This window comes from Pyrenophora tritici-repentis, chromosome 1 (assembly GCF_003171515.1).
Source record: "Pyrenophora tritici-repentis strain M4 chromosome 1, whole genome shotgun sequence".
Classification (NCBI taxonomy): Eukaryota; Fungi; Ascomycota; class Dothideomycetes; order Pleosporales; family Pleosporaceae; genus Pyrenophora; species Pyrenophora tritici-repentis.
In genome coordinates this window covers 44,693-58,975 of record NC_089390.1, presented here as the reverse complement: position 1 = coordinate 58,975, position 14,283 = coordinate 44,693, and the positions used below count along the sequence as shown (strand labels likewise).

At 49.9% G+C, this 14,283-nt stretch overlaps 8 protein-coding genes across 8 annotated transcripts; 2 read left to right on the top strand and 6 right to left on the bottom strand.

Annotated features, from left to right (window-relative positions):
* Positions 1 to 676: 676 nt before the first annotated feature.
* Positions 677 to 802, bottom strand: PtrM4_000260 (uncharacterized protein; the record flags this gene model as incomplete). Its single annotated transcript, XM_066102530.1, has 1 exon — positions 677 to 802. One exon carries the CDS (start codon positions 800 to 802, stop codon positions 677 to 679), a length of 126 nt encoding a protein of 41 aa, XP_065964732.1.
* Positions 803 to 877: 75 nt separating this feature from the next.
* On the bottom strand, positions 878 to 1,384 carry PtrM4_000250 (uncharacterized protein; the record flags this gene model as incomplete). The annotated part of the gene is made up of 1 exon (XM_001938976.2): positions 878 to 1,384. The coding sequence occupies one exon, from the start codon at positions 1,382 to 1,384 to the stop codon at positions 878 to 880; it is 507 nt and encodes a 168-aa protein (XP_001939011.2).
* A 252-nt stretch (positions 1,385 to 1,636) lies between these two features.
* Positions 1,637 to 4,201, bottom strand: PtrM4_000240 (uncharacterized protein; the record flags this gene model as incomplete). Its single annotated transcript, XM_066102529.1, has 1 exon — positions 1,637 to 4,201. The coding sequence occupies one exon, from the start codon at positions 4,199 to 4,201 to the stop codon at positions 1,637 to 1,639; it is 2,565 nt and encodes an 854-aa protein (XP_065964731.1).
* Positions 4,202 to 4,730: 529 nt separating this feature from the next.
* Positions 4,731 to 6,392, top strand: PtrM4_000230 (uncharacterized protein; the record flags this gene model as incomplete). Its single annotated transcript, XM_066102528.1, has 1 exon — positions 4,731 to 6,392. The coding sequence occupies one exon, from the start codon at positions 4,731 to 4,733 to the stop codon at positions 6,390 to 6,392; it is 1,662 nt and encodes a 553-aa protein (XP_065964730.1).
* A 1,050-nt stretch (positions 6,393 to 7,442) lies between these two features.
* Positions 7,443 to 8,356, bottom strand: PtrM4_000220 (TIM-barrel enzyme, a dioxygenase; the record flags this gene model as incomplete). Its single annotated transcript, XM_066102527.1, has 2 exons — positions 7,443 to 8,054; positions 8,123 to 8,356. 2 exons carry the CDS (start codon positions 8,354 to 8,356, stop codon positions 7,443 to 7,445), a joined length of 846 nt encoding a protein of 281 aa, XP_065964729.1.
* Positions 8,357 to 8,607: 251 nt separating this feature from the next.
* On the top strand, positions 8,608 to 9,876 carry PtrM4_000210 (UPF0261 domain-containing protein; the record flags this gene model as incomplete). Its single annotated transcript, XM_001938978.2, has 1 exon — positions 8,608 to 9,876. The coding sequence occupies one exon, from the start codon at positions 8,608 to 8,610 to the stop codon at positions 9,874 to 9,876; it is 1,269 nt and encodes a 422-aa protein (XP_001939013.2).
* Positions 9,877 to 11,023: 1,147 nt separating this feature from the next.
* Positions 11,024 to 11,335, bottom strand: PtrM4_000200 (Dimer-Tnp-hAT domain containing protein; the record flags this gene model as incomplete). Its single annotated transcript, XM_066102526.1, has 1 exon — positions 11,024 to 11,335. One exon carries the CDS (start codon positions 11,333 to 11,335, stop codon positions 11,024 to 11,026), a length of 312 nt encoding a protein of 103 aa, XP_065964728.1.
* A 402-nt stretch (positions 11,336 to 11,737) lies between these two features.
* On the bottom strand, positions 11,738 to 12,769 carry PtrM4_000190 (uncharacterized protein; the record flags this gene model as incomplete). Its single annotated transcript, XM_066102525.1, has 1 exon — positions 11,738 to 12,769. One exon carries the CDS (start codon positions 12,767 to 12,769, stop codon positions 11,738 to 11,740), a length of 1,032 nt encoding a protein of 343 aa, XP_065964727.1.
* Positions 12,770 to 14,283: the final 1,514 nt, after the last annotated feature.

Genomic DNA, 14,283 nt, shown 5'->3' with positions numbered 1-14,283 from the left:
ATCTAGGCAGGAAGCGTGTGATAACGTGGTCGACTTGATGAGTAGGATGTGGATTATTTTTGTACTCCATGGGTCGCCGAATGAGCATGGGTGTAAGTTGAGCTCCGGTTTTTTTATCACATTTCAGACGTCCGTTCCACTTTACTGATGTACGCACCTGCAGTATCTGGTGTGAAGGCTTGGCCGGTGTATTTTTGCGATGGGCCGATGAATGCGTGTTTTAAAGTGGATGGGTTTGCGACGCAGGCGGATGACTGGCGGAGTGAGGCTATGGATGCTTGGAGGGATGGTATGGGGGTAATGAGGTAGTGGTACTTATCTGTTGTTGGTAAGTTGGCACAAAGGAGAGTAATGGAATAAAAGCGTATTTAGTTAGTTTATTTGTTTGTGCATTTCTGGTGTGTGGTTTCGACGATGAGGAGTGTGGTATTTGGATCGAAAAAAGGGATCTAGGTTCTAAGAGCATGTTTATGGTTGATCAGGGAAGGGTTGTGATTTCAGCTTATTTGCATGTGAAGTAGAGTTTCATTGCTACAGACTGCTTATCCTGCCTTGAGCATTACTGTAATGGAGGGTGTCTTTGGGTTTGAAAAGTCACTGTGTTTCCTGGCGCGCTGTATGCGTACGCTACTTGTGACGATGATATTCGTTACTAAGACTGCCAGAACTGGCCTGCTTAGATGGTGTAGCCACCAAGCATAGCGCGGCACTCGCGGTTCTCCTGCAGCTCAAGATGGAGTGGATCTAGCTCCGCTTCGATCGCAGCCTTGTTCTCCTGCAGTTTCTTTGCCTTTGCGGTCATGATTTTCGCCTCGTACTCCAGTGTCTGTGGCGCGTGGTAGGGCGAGAGGGCTTGTGCATATCGCACCGCAAGAGCTTAGAGTTTCTCCTTCTCCTCGATGCTAGTAGCGCTGTGTACCTTGGACTTCTGAGGCTCGGCAGCAAGTCCCATATTGAACTTTTTTTCCTGGAGACTGGTCCGGGTGGTGAACTTCTGGTCGAACTTGTACTCCAACTTGTTGATCCCAGTAGCGCGGTCGTCGTCCGCCTTCTTGATCTCAGCAGCGAGCTTCTCCTCGAACTCCGCCTTAAGTTGCTTAAACTTGGTGTCCAGTTTCTTGTCGAACGCGTAGCGTAGAGCCTCGATCTGGCCCTGCATGGAAAGCTCGATGGCGGTGCACTTGTCGTCAAATACCTGATCTTGGCTCTTTCCCTTCCCTTGTGCGGACGAGGAATGTTCTTCTGGCTCGCGCTTCGCCTGCTTCACCTCTACCATGGGGATACGTTGACGGTAAAGTTGTTTGCTCCTGCAAGTTCCACGATGTGTGTCAAGTTCGATCATCATCGAACACTTTGTCGGCTTCAACATCTGCTGCAACATCATGGTCGTTTTTAGCGGTCTGGCAATACTCTCTGGCTGCTTCGTAGAAAAGATCTGCCCCGTTAAAGTCTCCGATGGTCAGACTTTCCAACAAGCAAGTAAAGCAAGTCACCGCTCTAAACTTGACTTGCTTGGTTCAAACATAGGCTTTACTTGACTTGCTTGGGGTGATTTTTTTACTTGCTTGACTTGCTTGTATTACTTGCAAGTACTTGGATTACTTGACTACTACAAAGAGATTAAGCTACATACAAATTACCAAAACTCAGTGTTCCACTCTAGTATGTTGTAATCTCCTACAAGCTGCTCATCTGAAAGCTTAGCCTCGCTACAGTTGTACGGTTTATAACCAGCTCGCACCCATGACCTTACTAATTGAAGAGCTGCGAGTAGCTCACTGCCCAGAGCACGTCGTTTAGGTTCAAGAAGGTCGCCAAGCTCACTGAAGAGGCGCTCACAGTCGCTGCTTGATGCTGGGATAGTCATGATATCGATTGCAAACTGCGCTAAATGCGGGTATTTCGGCAGTAGTTGTATCCAGTATTGGACAGGATTTCCATCTGCGTTGTACTGCTCCTGCGTCCACTGCGGCTCTTGTGTTTTCCAGCGCTCAAACTCGTCAAGTGGAGCCTCTCGGTCATTGTTGCGGCTAAGTATAGCAATAATTGCCTCGTCTATGTTGTTGCTACTCGGCGCAGTTGTATACCGCTGGCGTGCTCGTTGAGGTTTGTATGCCGCCCAAAGCTGTTGGAACGACGCGTTGGCACTAGTAAGCCAATCAGCTTTGTCTGCCCACGCCACATCGCAGTAGTTCTTGTAGTACGGGTGTAGGCAAACAGCGGCGTAGTAAGCGGGCGAGTCGTCGAGCTTGTTGTAGTAGTCGTTGGCTTTGCTCCACGCGGCGCGGAGGTTGACGTTGAGGTGATCCTCTGGAGCCTCGGCATGAGCGTTGAAGTCGACGTGCTCGAACGGGCGCGCCCGGGCCTCAAGCTTGCTGAGTACGTACTCAAAAACGGGTATAACCTCATAGATTGCGCCGTATTTGCCATCCTTAGAGCGTCCCTCGAGGCGTTTTGTGGCGTACTTGAGCGGCTCTAAGCAGTCCTGGTACTCTGCAATCACCGCCCAGTCAGCAGCTCGGAGCCCAGTTGATCTCATCCAGTTTGGGGCGTCGGGCCGCTTATTATTCCGCTGCGCAGCGTGCGCATCTTCAAGGATAACCCTATTGATATGATGCTCAGCGTACAAGTTATACGCGGCTTGAAGCTTGGTAGCGCGCTCAAAAGCAGCATAGTATGAGTTCCAGCGAGTGACGACAGGCTTGACTGGCTCGAGTACTTTGAGACGCCCTTCAGCAGGCAGGTTGTTGTTGGCAAGGCGCTGGTAGCCACGAAAAAGCTCGTACTGTTGCGGCGTTTTGATATAGTTGATGACGTCAACTAGCACTCCAATAGGGCCATCTTTCCGCCACTCTCGCATATACTGCTCCTCGGTATTGTACTGCTCTTGAGTGTTGCCGTAGGCGTCTTTGTTGGTGCCAAATATAATAGCCTGGCCGATGAGGTTAAGCGTGTGACAACTGCAGCGGAGGCGCCGGTGAGCGGACTCAAATTCGTACTCGCGCGCGAGCGCGGCGATCGCAGTGTCGTTGTTGGTAGCGTTGTCGAGTACAAAATAGCCTAATCGGTCGCTTGTTATTCCGTATGCTGAGAGCGTCGTCGAGATAGCTTTGGCAATAGCCTCACCGGTGTGGGCGCCAGCGAGCTCAGGCAGATCGATTGGTAAGTCTCGTATTATTCCAGCTGCGTCGGCAAAGTGAGCGACTACTCCAAAGAAGCCACGTTTACCACCCTTTGTTGTCCAGCCATCAAAGCTTACGTGTATTTTGCTTACTGAGCCTGACAGGGTGTCGATAACTTGCGGTCGTATAGACCGGAACAACCTCATCACAAAGGTAGAAACGCTGGTATTACTTACCCACAACGCTGCCTCTGCCTCTGGGTTGGCAAATCTCATCATCTCTCTAAAATCAGGCGTCGTAAGTTCGCTGAGCGGGTGGTTTCGGTTAACAAGCCACATGACAGTGGCTGTTCGAAAGCCCTCTACGTCGAAGTTTCCAAACGCGTTAGCAGTGTTTTGTTGTACGTCTAAACCAGCGTCAAAAGCTTGCCGCAACGACAGCTGGCCTCGAGCTCTCTGCGCTAACTTTGGGCCATCTTTCGTAAGGTTGTGGCCAGGCTTTGGTTGGCTGAGATGGGTGGCTGCTGAGGTTGTAGCCTGAGTAATGTTAAACAAACCACCACGGCCAGCGTCGATAGTTTTGTGTACATGGCAGTACTTGCACACAAACCAGATTCGAGATGTAGCATGGCGCTCAACAACGCGGTAGCCATACTGAAAGATCCAACTTTTTGGGCGCTTAGAACGCGCCAATGGCTTGATAAAATCAGGTAAACGTGCCCAGTCAATGCCGTCAAAGTTCTCAACTAGTGCGCTGTTTGTCTCATCCTGACCACCCTCTCCAGCCTCAGTTGTAGCCACCGTGCCAGCTCGGCTGCCCTCGGTGGGCGCGACAATCTCAGCCTCCGCCTGCGACTCTAAGAACTGCAACTCGAAGGTAGGTATTGGCGGCGAGGCGTTAGCCTGGCTTGCGGCAGCTAGGGTTTTGCGAGGTGATCGACGCTGAGGTCTAGGCTTAGATGCAGGCTTAGATGCAGGCTCAGGTGAAGCCTCAGGAGTTGAGGCGACGTTGTTGGTGGCAGCGGCTACTTTCGTACGTTTGCTCCGAGCAGAAGTTTGTGGTAGGCGACGTTTGGCCATATTGGGGGTATCAGGGCAGTATAAATCACTGGAAAACGCGTTGCTATAGGGGATACTGCATTGCGATAGGCTTCTAGACAGGCGTACGTCGAGATTGGAGCAATGCGCTAGACTAAGGCTAACGTTATTTGATAGCCGCTTAGCCTGTTTGGGACTCAACCGAGGCAACTGCAACACTTCAAAACCATCGCGACATCTACCGTACAGCAGTTTTAGCACCCTCATCACAGTAACGCTAAAACAACCAAGTAAACCAAGTAAGCCAAGCAAGCAAAGTATCTTGACTTGACTTGCTTGCTTAGCTGCCCAGCTCTTACTTGACTTGCTTGCTTGGTTTAAACCAAGCAAGTCAAGCAAGTAATCCAAGTCAACTTGCTTTTTGGAAAGTCTGCTAATTCGTTGGATTGTGTACTGCCATATCGCCTTCTTTCAATTAGAGAACCAGTACTTTCGTGAACTACTCCTCTTTTTAAATCCGGCACTACTCAACCACCTCCCGAAGGCTGCGAAGACTATCCGAAGCTGGGTAATGAATGCATTCATATCGAAGAAGCAACAGCTTAGGGAGGACCTACACCATTCACGGAGTAGGATCTCTATCTCCTTTGATCTCTGGACTTCACCAAACCCTTACGCTATCCTAGGCGTCGTCGCTATGTGGATTGATACTACCGGCATGCGACGTGTTACCGCTTTAGGTATGCGACGTATATACGGCGAACATACTGGAGAGAATCTTGGATCGGTGGTCCTTGAATTGCTGGAAGAATACGACATTAGCGGAGATCAGATTGGATACTTTATGCTGGATAATGCCTCGGCAAATGATACCGCTGTTGAGTTTATACTCAAGGATCTCTGCCCATGGATGAAGTCAAAACAACGTCGTCATCGCCGGCTGCGTTGCTTGGGCCATGTCATCAACCTCTGTTGCCAGGCGTTCCTTATGGGGCGAAACTGTGAGAAGTATCTTGCGAAGCTGGAGAAGCATCATCAACGTGGCGACTATACGAAGGTGGAAGAGCTCTGGAAGAAGTTCGGATGTTTGGGTCGTCTTCACAACCTGGTGCGATACATCAGGCTTACTCCACAACGGCGTGAGGAGTTTGCTACAATTATTATCGGCGGAGATCTTTCGCAATTCGACGGGCTTGAGCTTATCCAGAACAACTCGACCCGCTGGAACTCATGGTTTTATTCGATTACACGTGCATTAAATGTTCGAGAACGTTTAGAGCTCTTCTCGGCTCGTCATGTACCTGGAAAGGGCTCCGTAGGGATCGCGAACTTTAAGCTTGATGGACAGCACTGGTTTGAGCTTGAAAAGATTGAACTCGCTCTCAAAGACTTCTATGCTGCAACTTTGCTTTCTGAAGGTAAGAAGACGTCACTTGCGGACTGGTTTTCAACTTTGGACTGCCTTCTCCGGGAGATAAGCGAGACGAAGGATCACTACCACGACATCCACACTGAGGACGATAACAACTTTACATGGAAGTACCTTCAAGGCTGCGCTGATGCTGCTTGGTTAAAGTGCGTTGAGTACTATAACAATCAGCAGCTGAATTGGCAAAATCGATTCCCTGAAGATACTGACCTTCCACCGGCATATTATGCGGCTCAAATCCTTGATCCATATCGCAAGTGGGGATGGTTCAGGCAAGAGTGGGTTCTTCATGGCGACGAAGAGAAGAAGAGGTGGTTTGAAAACGCACAATTAGCGGTGAAGCATCTCTGGGAGACAGAGTATAAGGGAAGGTACCCTGTCGAGATGCTGCCACCACCAGCCAGGAAGGAGAGAGATCCTGACCCAGCATTTGATCGCCAGCGGGAACATAAGCGCATTCGAATAGACGCTCCAGTTTCTACAACTGATTTGTATGAACAATACATCTCTACTGACCGGCTTCATAACGAAGAGGCAGGTTGCAATGAGGCTATTGCGTACTGGCTATCTCGCTACGACTCCCAACGAGATCTCGCTCGCTTCGCTCTAGACATGTTTGCGATCTCGCCTATGTCGGATGAATGCGAACGTCTTTTTAGTAGCGCGAAGCTTACTATCGTCGATCGCCGTGGTAGGCTGAAGGCAGATATTATAGAAGCGTGCGAGTGTCTCCGGGCCTGGTATGGAAAGCCCCAAGCTGAGGGGAACAGCGATATCGAGGATAGTGAGAACGAAGACGACTAGATTGACAGTCAGTAGTAAAACACATTTCCTCGGCTTCCTTCTTTGCTTCAGCCTCATTCTTGGCGGTCTTGTTGGTCGGACCGGTCTGGTCGGACCGGTCCTTATGTAAGCACCTGGTCTGGTCTGGTCTGTACCCTCAGACCAGACCAGACCAGACCATTCCGATCACTGCTCATACGTAACGCGCGGTTTAGACCCTATAGTTAATTATACTGTCTAAGCGTCATACCAAATCGTCAAAAATCATATGATAGGTTACCCAGGTGTACGTTTTGATGGAGTTTACAGAGCATCATATGTACGTTGGAACGATCGCGGCGGTAGCAGGAGTATCTGACTTTTGAGGACGTCATCCCGAGACCCTTCTTCCTGCTTATGATCAAGTGCAACGAAATTTGAGTAGCAATCGCGAAGTTTTCCCAAATCGATATGTACCACCAACGGGGCGATCGAGATCGTTTCTATGGTGGCTGATGTAATCGAAGATCGGTTAGTCGCCGTCAGTAAACTGTCGGATGTAGGACAGGGCAGAAGAGAGGAAGAAGGTTGTTGTATTGAGAGATCTACATAGAGCGATTATATACACAACCGAGATGAGTAAGCAGGTGACGAGGAGTCACGTGAGAGATGCAGTTCACATGTACTTTGTGAACTGAGGTGCCATGCTGACATAAACGGTGGATCCACACGCCAAGACGTCCGCCCGAAAAGATTAACGGCTTACTGCAGGCCAACAGCCGTCGCTCGCTTGAGATACCCGGTTGTCAGATGTGGGAGGACCAAGTAGACATGAGGGAGAATGTTGTTGTATTAAGTGAGTAACAGAGAGCGACTATATACATGAGTAGCGAGCTGAGTAAGCACGCACTAGTGGGTCATGTGAGTACATCATTCACAGTGTACTTAGTGCACAAGGTGCCAGGTCTGACACCGGTGCTACTATTGATGATCTACGCGGGGTTTAATCCAACACAGATGTAGACACCACTGGCCATCACGGTATTGTATATATGTGAACTCTACGTGGGGTAGTCTGATCTTGCAGCTGATTCATGCCGACAACCCCGGCTCCAGCCCCTTGAATGTTTTAGTGATATTGGTAATGGCCTCTTCAACTGGAAGTCGTTCCATTGAGCTCGCGCCGTAGAAGCCATGCACACCCTTGGTTCTGCTAATAACATAACTGGCGTCCTCGGGTTTCGCAATCGGTCCTCCATGACACAAAACGATGACATCTTGTTTAATCGCTGCAGCCGCGTCTCGAATGTCTTGAATCAACTTCACGCAGTCGTCTAGCGTCTTCCCACTAGTAGCGCCGATACTACCACTCGTCGTGAGTCCCATGTGCGCAACAAGAATGTCTGCTCCAGCGCCAGCCATTTTTTTCGCTTCCTCAACGTTGAACACGTAGGGTGTGGTCAAGAGGTCCATTCCTCGTGCCATCTTCATAACTTCGACTTCAGCGTCATACGACATACCCGTTTCCTCTAGATTTTGCCGAAACGTTCCGTCAATCAGGCCTACTGTGGGGAAGTTCTGAATGCCGGCAAAGCCAAGTTCCTTCAACTGCTTGAGAAAGCGCGACATGTCTCGAAACGGATCGGTTGCGCACACACCAGCCAGCACAGGGGTGCTCTTGACAATTGGAAGAACCTCACCGGCCTAATTATGTTAACGATGCATCCCGAATTCTGATTTGAATCTCCTTGCGATATCTGGTTAATACATACCATCTCGACAACCACATCGTTCGCATTGCCGTATGGCATCAACCCTGCTAGGGATCCGCGGCCTGCCATTCGGTAACGCCCACTGTTATAGATGATGATAAGATCTCCACCACCAGCTTCAATGAACTTAGCACTCAGCCCAATGCCAGCGCCTGCCCCAACGATAATTTTGCCATTATCAATTTGCGATCGAAGACCCTGCAAAATAGATGCGCGGTCGGTTGGTGGTGACATGTTGACAACTTGAAAACACACTGCCTTTCTCGTGGGTAAGATACAAGTGGTATTGCAGCAGAGGATAACGATGTACAACCCAGAAGGTGATGTTGCAGCGATGATGTGAGGAACGGCCACAAACCAATGCACGATGACGTAATTGAAGCGCGGGGACAGATTACACGAGAATGTGCAGATACGACAGATACGACCCACCAATGTTTGAATCTGAGCATACTCGGGTCGAATAATTCACAGATTACGCCAATATGCGATCATCACTGTGTGTTGCCGTTCTCGGTACTTGCGATACGAAGCTGGAGGAGCTACTCTTCCTCCGCGAACAGATCAAGCGATACGACGTCAACGTTAAACTTATCGATGTCGGCCGAAGCAACACGGATGATATGAACATCGACGTTTCTCAGCGAGAACTGCTGGAAAAGTACAGCGATGGAAAGGCTATCGATAAACTGCCTCGTGGAGATGTCATCAAGACGATGGCCGACTGCGCAACGCGAGCAGTCGAGAAGCTGTTCAAAGACGGGTCCATACATGCTATAATAAATGCAGGTGGCTCAGGGGGTACATCGCTTGTCGCGCAAGTCATGAGAACTGCGCTTCCGATTGGATTTCCGAAAATGATTGTTTCGACTGTGGCCAGCGGCGACACCGGCCCGATCGTTGGAGAGACAGACATTACGATGATGTACAGCGTCGTGGATATTGCAGGACTCAACCAGGTACTGCGGAACGTGCTCAGCAATGCTGGGGCTGCTATTGCCGGTATGTCTCAAGCCTTTGCCTCAAGACTACAAGACGCTGCTGTCCCGAAGAAAAAACGGGTCGGAATCACCATGTTCGGCGTCACCACCCCAGGTGTGGACTGTATCCGAAAGTACCTAGAAAGCAACTACGATATTGAAACCTATGTATTCCATGCCACGGGCCATGGCGGAAAAGCAATGGAGCGACTTGTCAGGGAAGGCGGTCTTGATGCAGTCCTGGATCTTACGACAACAGAGATCTGTGATCACATCACTGGTGGCGTGATGAGCGCTGGTGAGCGTCGCTTAGAGGCTGCAGCGAAAGCTGGTCTGCCGAACATTGTGTCTGTGGGCGCGACGGATATGACCAACTTCGGTCCCATTGATACCGTGCCGGAGAAGTACAAAGACCGAAAGCTGTACGAGCATAACCCGGTGGTGACATTGATGAGAACCTCGACCGAGGAAGCGGCACAAGTTGGAGGATTTATTGCGGGGAAGTTGAAGAGCCATGCAAAGGATCCAAACAAGATCCAAGTGTTCTTGCCTAAAGGGGGCATAAGCATGATTGCGACGCCTGGCGGGCCTTTCGAAGACGCAGAAGCAGACGCCGCAATTTTTAGTGCAATCAGAGAAGAACTTGGGGATAGCAGTATTGAGGTTGTTGAAAAAGAGGACGCTATCAATAACGAGACCTTTGCGCATAGCATAGCTGATGCATTGGTAGCGAAGATGGGGCTCGGTCGCAAATCATTGAACGCTGTGCCTTAGATTGATCGGAATTGGTCTCGAAGTTTCGCAAGTAGACATGCATATGCTACAGATCAGTTGATGATGTCAGACTATCAACTATATATACCTTCATGCTATTGTAGCAAGAAGGTCCGCCTTTTTGTTATTCAACAGATGATCTTAGGAGAAAATCATACCGCGTAGAATCTTCCCATGTGCCCCTTAGCCAAATTAAAACAAAACCCCTTAGTGATTGCACCCCGTTTATTCTCTCTGTTTCATATCCTTATCGCTAGCTACTTGCGGCGAACATTCCACAGGCGGTCTTGTTCCTGAAGCCACCATTCTCCAATTTTTGCAGCCTTGCTAAACCAATCGGCTACTTCAGAGCCATACTTGCTATGTACCGCTGTATGGAGTTTATTCAAGGACCACGCAACAAGGGGTTGAACCTCCTCAGGGTCAGTCTTCAGGTTTGTAAACTGGTATTCAAGTCCTGCAACTAAGAGCATTGCGAGGCGGTAAGGGAACGCTGCAGACGAGATCGATACAAGTACTCCTCCAGGGGAGAGGGTAGCAAAGTTCCAGTCCTGTCGACCCTTGTGCAATTTTCTGAATGGACGAAGTAGTGTGTCAGATGTGGAAGGACCATGCAGACATGAGGAAGAAGGTTGTTGTATTGAGAGAGCTACATGAAGCGATTATATACATGAGTAGCGAGCTGAGTAAGCACGCACTAGTGGGTCATGTGAGTACATCATTCACAGTGTACTTAGTGCACAAGGTGCCAGGTCTGACACACCCCCTGAGGTATCTATGTTGGATGGAGACCTCACAACCAGAGTAAAGTACGAAAAATATCAAAATACAAGGGTACAGGTGCAGGTTAGAGTATGGGTGAAGGTACAGGACAGCACACTCCGCAACAAACAAATCAAGCAAGTATAGGCTGCCATACTTGCTTGTTTGGTAGAGGCTTGGCGGAGAGAGCGTATTTGCTTGCTTGTTTGGTTTTTTGAGAAGCCATGTTTAGTATATTTGTTGGATAACAAAAAGGCCGACCTTCTTGCTACAATAGCATGAAGGTATATATAGTTGATGGTCTGACAATATTTGCAAATATTTGGTGTTGTATAGAAGTCTTGGCGTTTTTTTGGTGTTGAGTTTCTGGCGGCTGCTCGACGCCTCAGGTATCGCCATAATCATCCTCCACCCAGTTTTGTATACCGTACTCGCGGGCGAGCTCCTCATCGTCGATATTGCTGTTACCGCCGTCCTCGTTACCACGCCTGGCGTCGTCATAGGTGTATCCGGCGCGGGTCCAGGAGCGTATAAGCTGGAGGGCAGCGAGCAGCTCACTGCCAATAGCGCGGCGCTTTGGCTCCAATAGATCGCCAAGCTCGCTAAATAGTCGCTCGCACTCACAGCTAGATGCTGGGATGGTCAGTATATCGATTGCAAAACGGCTTAATTGGGGGTATTTTGGCGCCATCGTCATCCAGTATCGGACAGCGTTACTATCGGCGTGATATGTTGCTGTACTCCAGCTCGGCTCCTCCTCACGCCAGCGATCATACTCATCGCTCCTGTTGCTCCTGGCGCAGTTGCGGCGCGTAGTGAGAGCCTCAATCACGTCGTCGATAGCGCCTGTACGAGCTGGCTGAGGTGGAGGACTAGGCGGCGCCTTTTTGTATAACCTCCACAACTCTTAAAAACCAGCGTTTGCAGCGCGTAGCTAGCTATCCTTGTGTTCCTATAAGTTCTCGCAGTAGTACTTATAGTACGGGTAGAGGCAGGTAGCAGCGTAGTATACCGGTGAGTCGTCAAGCTTGCTATAGTACTCCTCGGCCTTTAGCCAAGCGTTGCGGAGGTTTATATGAAGGTGATCTACGCATTAAGGTTAGCGAGAAACGCGCACAAAATAGGTGTAATACTTGCCTTCAGGCGCCTCCTCATGTGCGTTAAAAACCACGTTAGCGTATGGCTCAGCCAGCTTTTTAAGTTGATCGAGTAAGTACTCAAAAACGGGTATAATCTCATAGATCGCGCCAAAGTTGCTGCTATAGTGTTTGCTACGGCCCTCTAACCTTTTGGTAGTGATTTTGAGTAGCTCTAGGCAGCGTTGATACTTAGTAATCACCGCCCAGTCAGCTGCTTGTAGCCCGCCTGACCTCATCCACGCTGGTGTATCGTTTTTGGTGCCACGCCGCTCCTCGTAGGCGACGCGGCTCACGTGCTTTTCGATATATAGATCAAAGCCGCCTTTAAGATAAGTTGCGCGCTCAAGGGCGTTGTAATATAAGTTCCAGCGTGTAACAACAGGTTTGATCGGCCGTAGTATCTTAACGCGAGCGCTGGCGGGCAGGTCGTTGTTAGAGGCAAGCAGGCAGTCAGCAAAAAGCTGGTGCTGCTGTGGGGTTTTGATATAGTTGATGACGGCGAGCAGCGTGCCAAGAGCGCCATTTTTTCGCCACTGTTGCATGAGCGCCTCCTCCTCCACCTGCTCGGCGTCGTTGTTGTAGGCGTCCTTATCCTTGCCGAAGAGGAGTGCTTGCCCGATGAGATTGATTGTATGAGGGCCACAGCGGAGGCGGCGCTGCGTCGGATTGAAGTCATTAAACTCGCGCGCCACCGCTGCGATCGTGGTGTCGTTATTGCTAGCGTTATCGAGTACAAAGTAACCCAGCGTATCTGACGTAATCCTATATGCCTTTAGCGTGGCAACAACAGCTGTAGCGATCGCCTCGCCGGTGTGAGCGCCGTTGAGCTGCGGCAGCGCGATGGGCAGGTCATGGATCTCACCTGACGGTGTAGCAAAGTGAGCAACGATCCCGAAGAACCCGCGCGTCCCTCCTTTAGTTGTCCAGCCGTCAAAACTTATATGTATTTTGCTAGCCGCGCTCGACAAGGCGTTGATAACCTGAGGCTGCATAAGGTGGAACAACTGTAACCACGTGACTAGAGTCACATGACATCCTATTGTATCAGGCACTGCCCGGTGGGCAAGTGCACTTACCTCTGAGCGGAGAGCTCTTGTACACATACATCACAACACGACAACAGATAGCAATGCAATCGTTGATTCACAGCCTCCACCCGACACTGCTCACACAGTTACAACAACCGCATTGCGTAGGTTGCAATACTGCGTGGAGATCGCCACAACGCGCGCTCTGCCTCTGTACTTGCTGCCTTGAAAAGCTCGCGCGTTGACGCTCTACTAACGAGCTCCATAGGCAGGTTATTGTCAAGGAGCCACAACACCAAAGCGTAGCGGAAGCGCTGCACACTAAAGTTGCCCATCGCGTTGGCTGTAGCTTGTGAGACTTCGATCTTATTACTTAACGCTTCGCGGAGAGATAGCTGCCCACTTAATCGTTTTGATGGTGTTATAATACCCGTAGAGCAAAGGTTGTGGCCTTTAATGTTTTAACGGAGATGGGCAGCAGCGGAGGAGGTGGCTTTAGAGCAGTCGATGAGCAATAATAGCGCCTTATGTATATGGCAGTATTTACACACCCAAAATATGCGTGTGGGTTGCTCCCTACGCACGACGCGGTATCCATGCGCATATACCTAGCTTAATGCCCTCGAGGGTTGCGTTAATGGCTTCATGTAGCTCCGCCCAAGTCGATCCCAATTAAGTCTATCAAAATCATCGCCGCCGTTATTAATATAGCTATCGCTAGCTGCCTCTGTTGTTGCTACGGAGCCAGTGCCAGCGTGGCTACCCTTGGTGGGCGCCGCAATAGATTCTTGAGGTTGTGACTCGAGCTGCTGCCTCTCCCACGCTTGTGATAGTTCTGGGGGGTGGTGGCGGTGTCGTTGAAATTCTGGATCGCTTCCTTGAGGCTGGAGGAACGTTTGACGCGCGCGCGCGCTTCTTAGCGATAGTAGAGGGCATGGTGGTTGGCGTCGCGATACTTTGCAAGTCCGTATGTTGGGGCCGAGCGAGTGTTGATGTTGTGGATGGGTGGCGCTAACGTGTCCGTGCGCGTGATGCGCGGATTCGCGTGATGCGCGGGGAACACCATATCCACTACTTCAAAAATGAAGCTATTAAGCCACGTATATAAGCTGTTATTATACGACTTTATAGAGGGGGGAGTAATTAGATGCTTGCGATCAACTTGTACTATCTATATTTTGATGGGAGGTTGACGTTGCGGCCACGTGATGTGAGCTTTGGTTGATGTTGATGTTGATTATGGTTTAACGCCCTATCTGTAACCTCCCATAGGGTATTCGGGCGGGTCCCGCCGTGGTCTTATAGTGCTGTCGCACTTGCCTCGTGGAACCTATTCCTAGGTGTTTTGTATCTAAGGGGAGTGATGTCCTGCCTATATACATGTTCGTGAAAAGGACTCCCGCCATTTGAAGCCGTTTTCCTACAATATTCTAGTATTTCGTGGCTTGCGCCTTTGATCGATGCAGTACAATAACTGC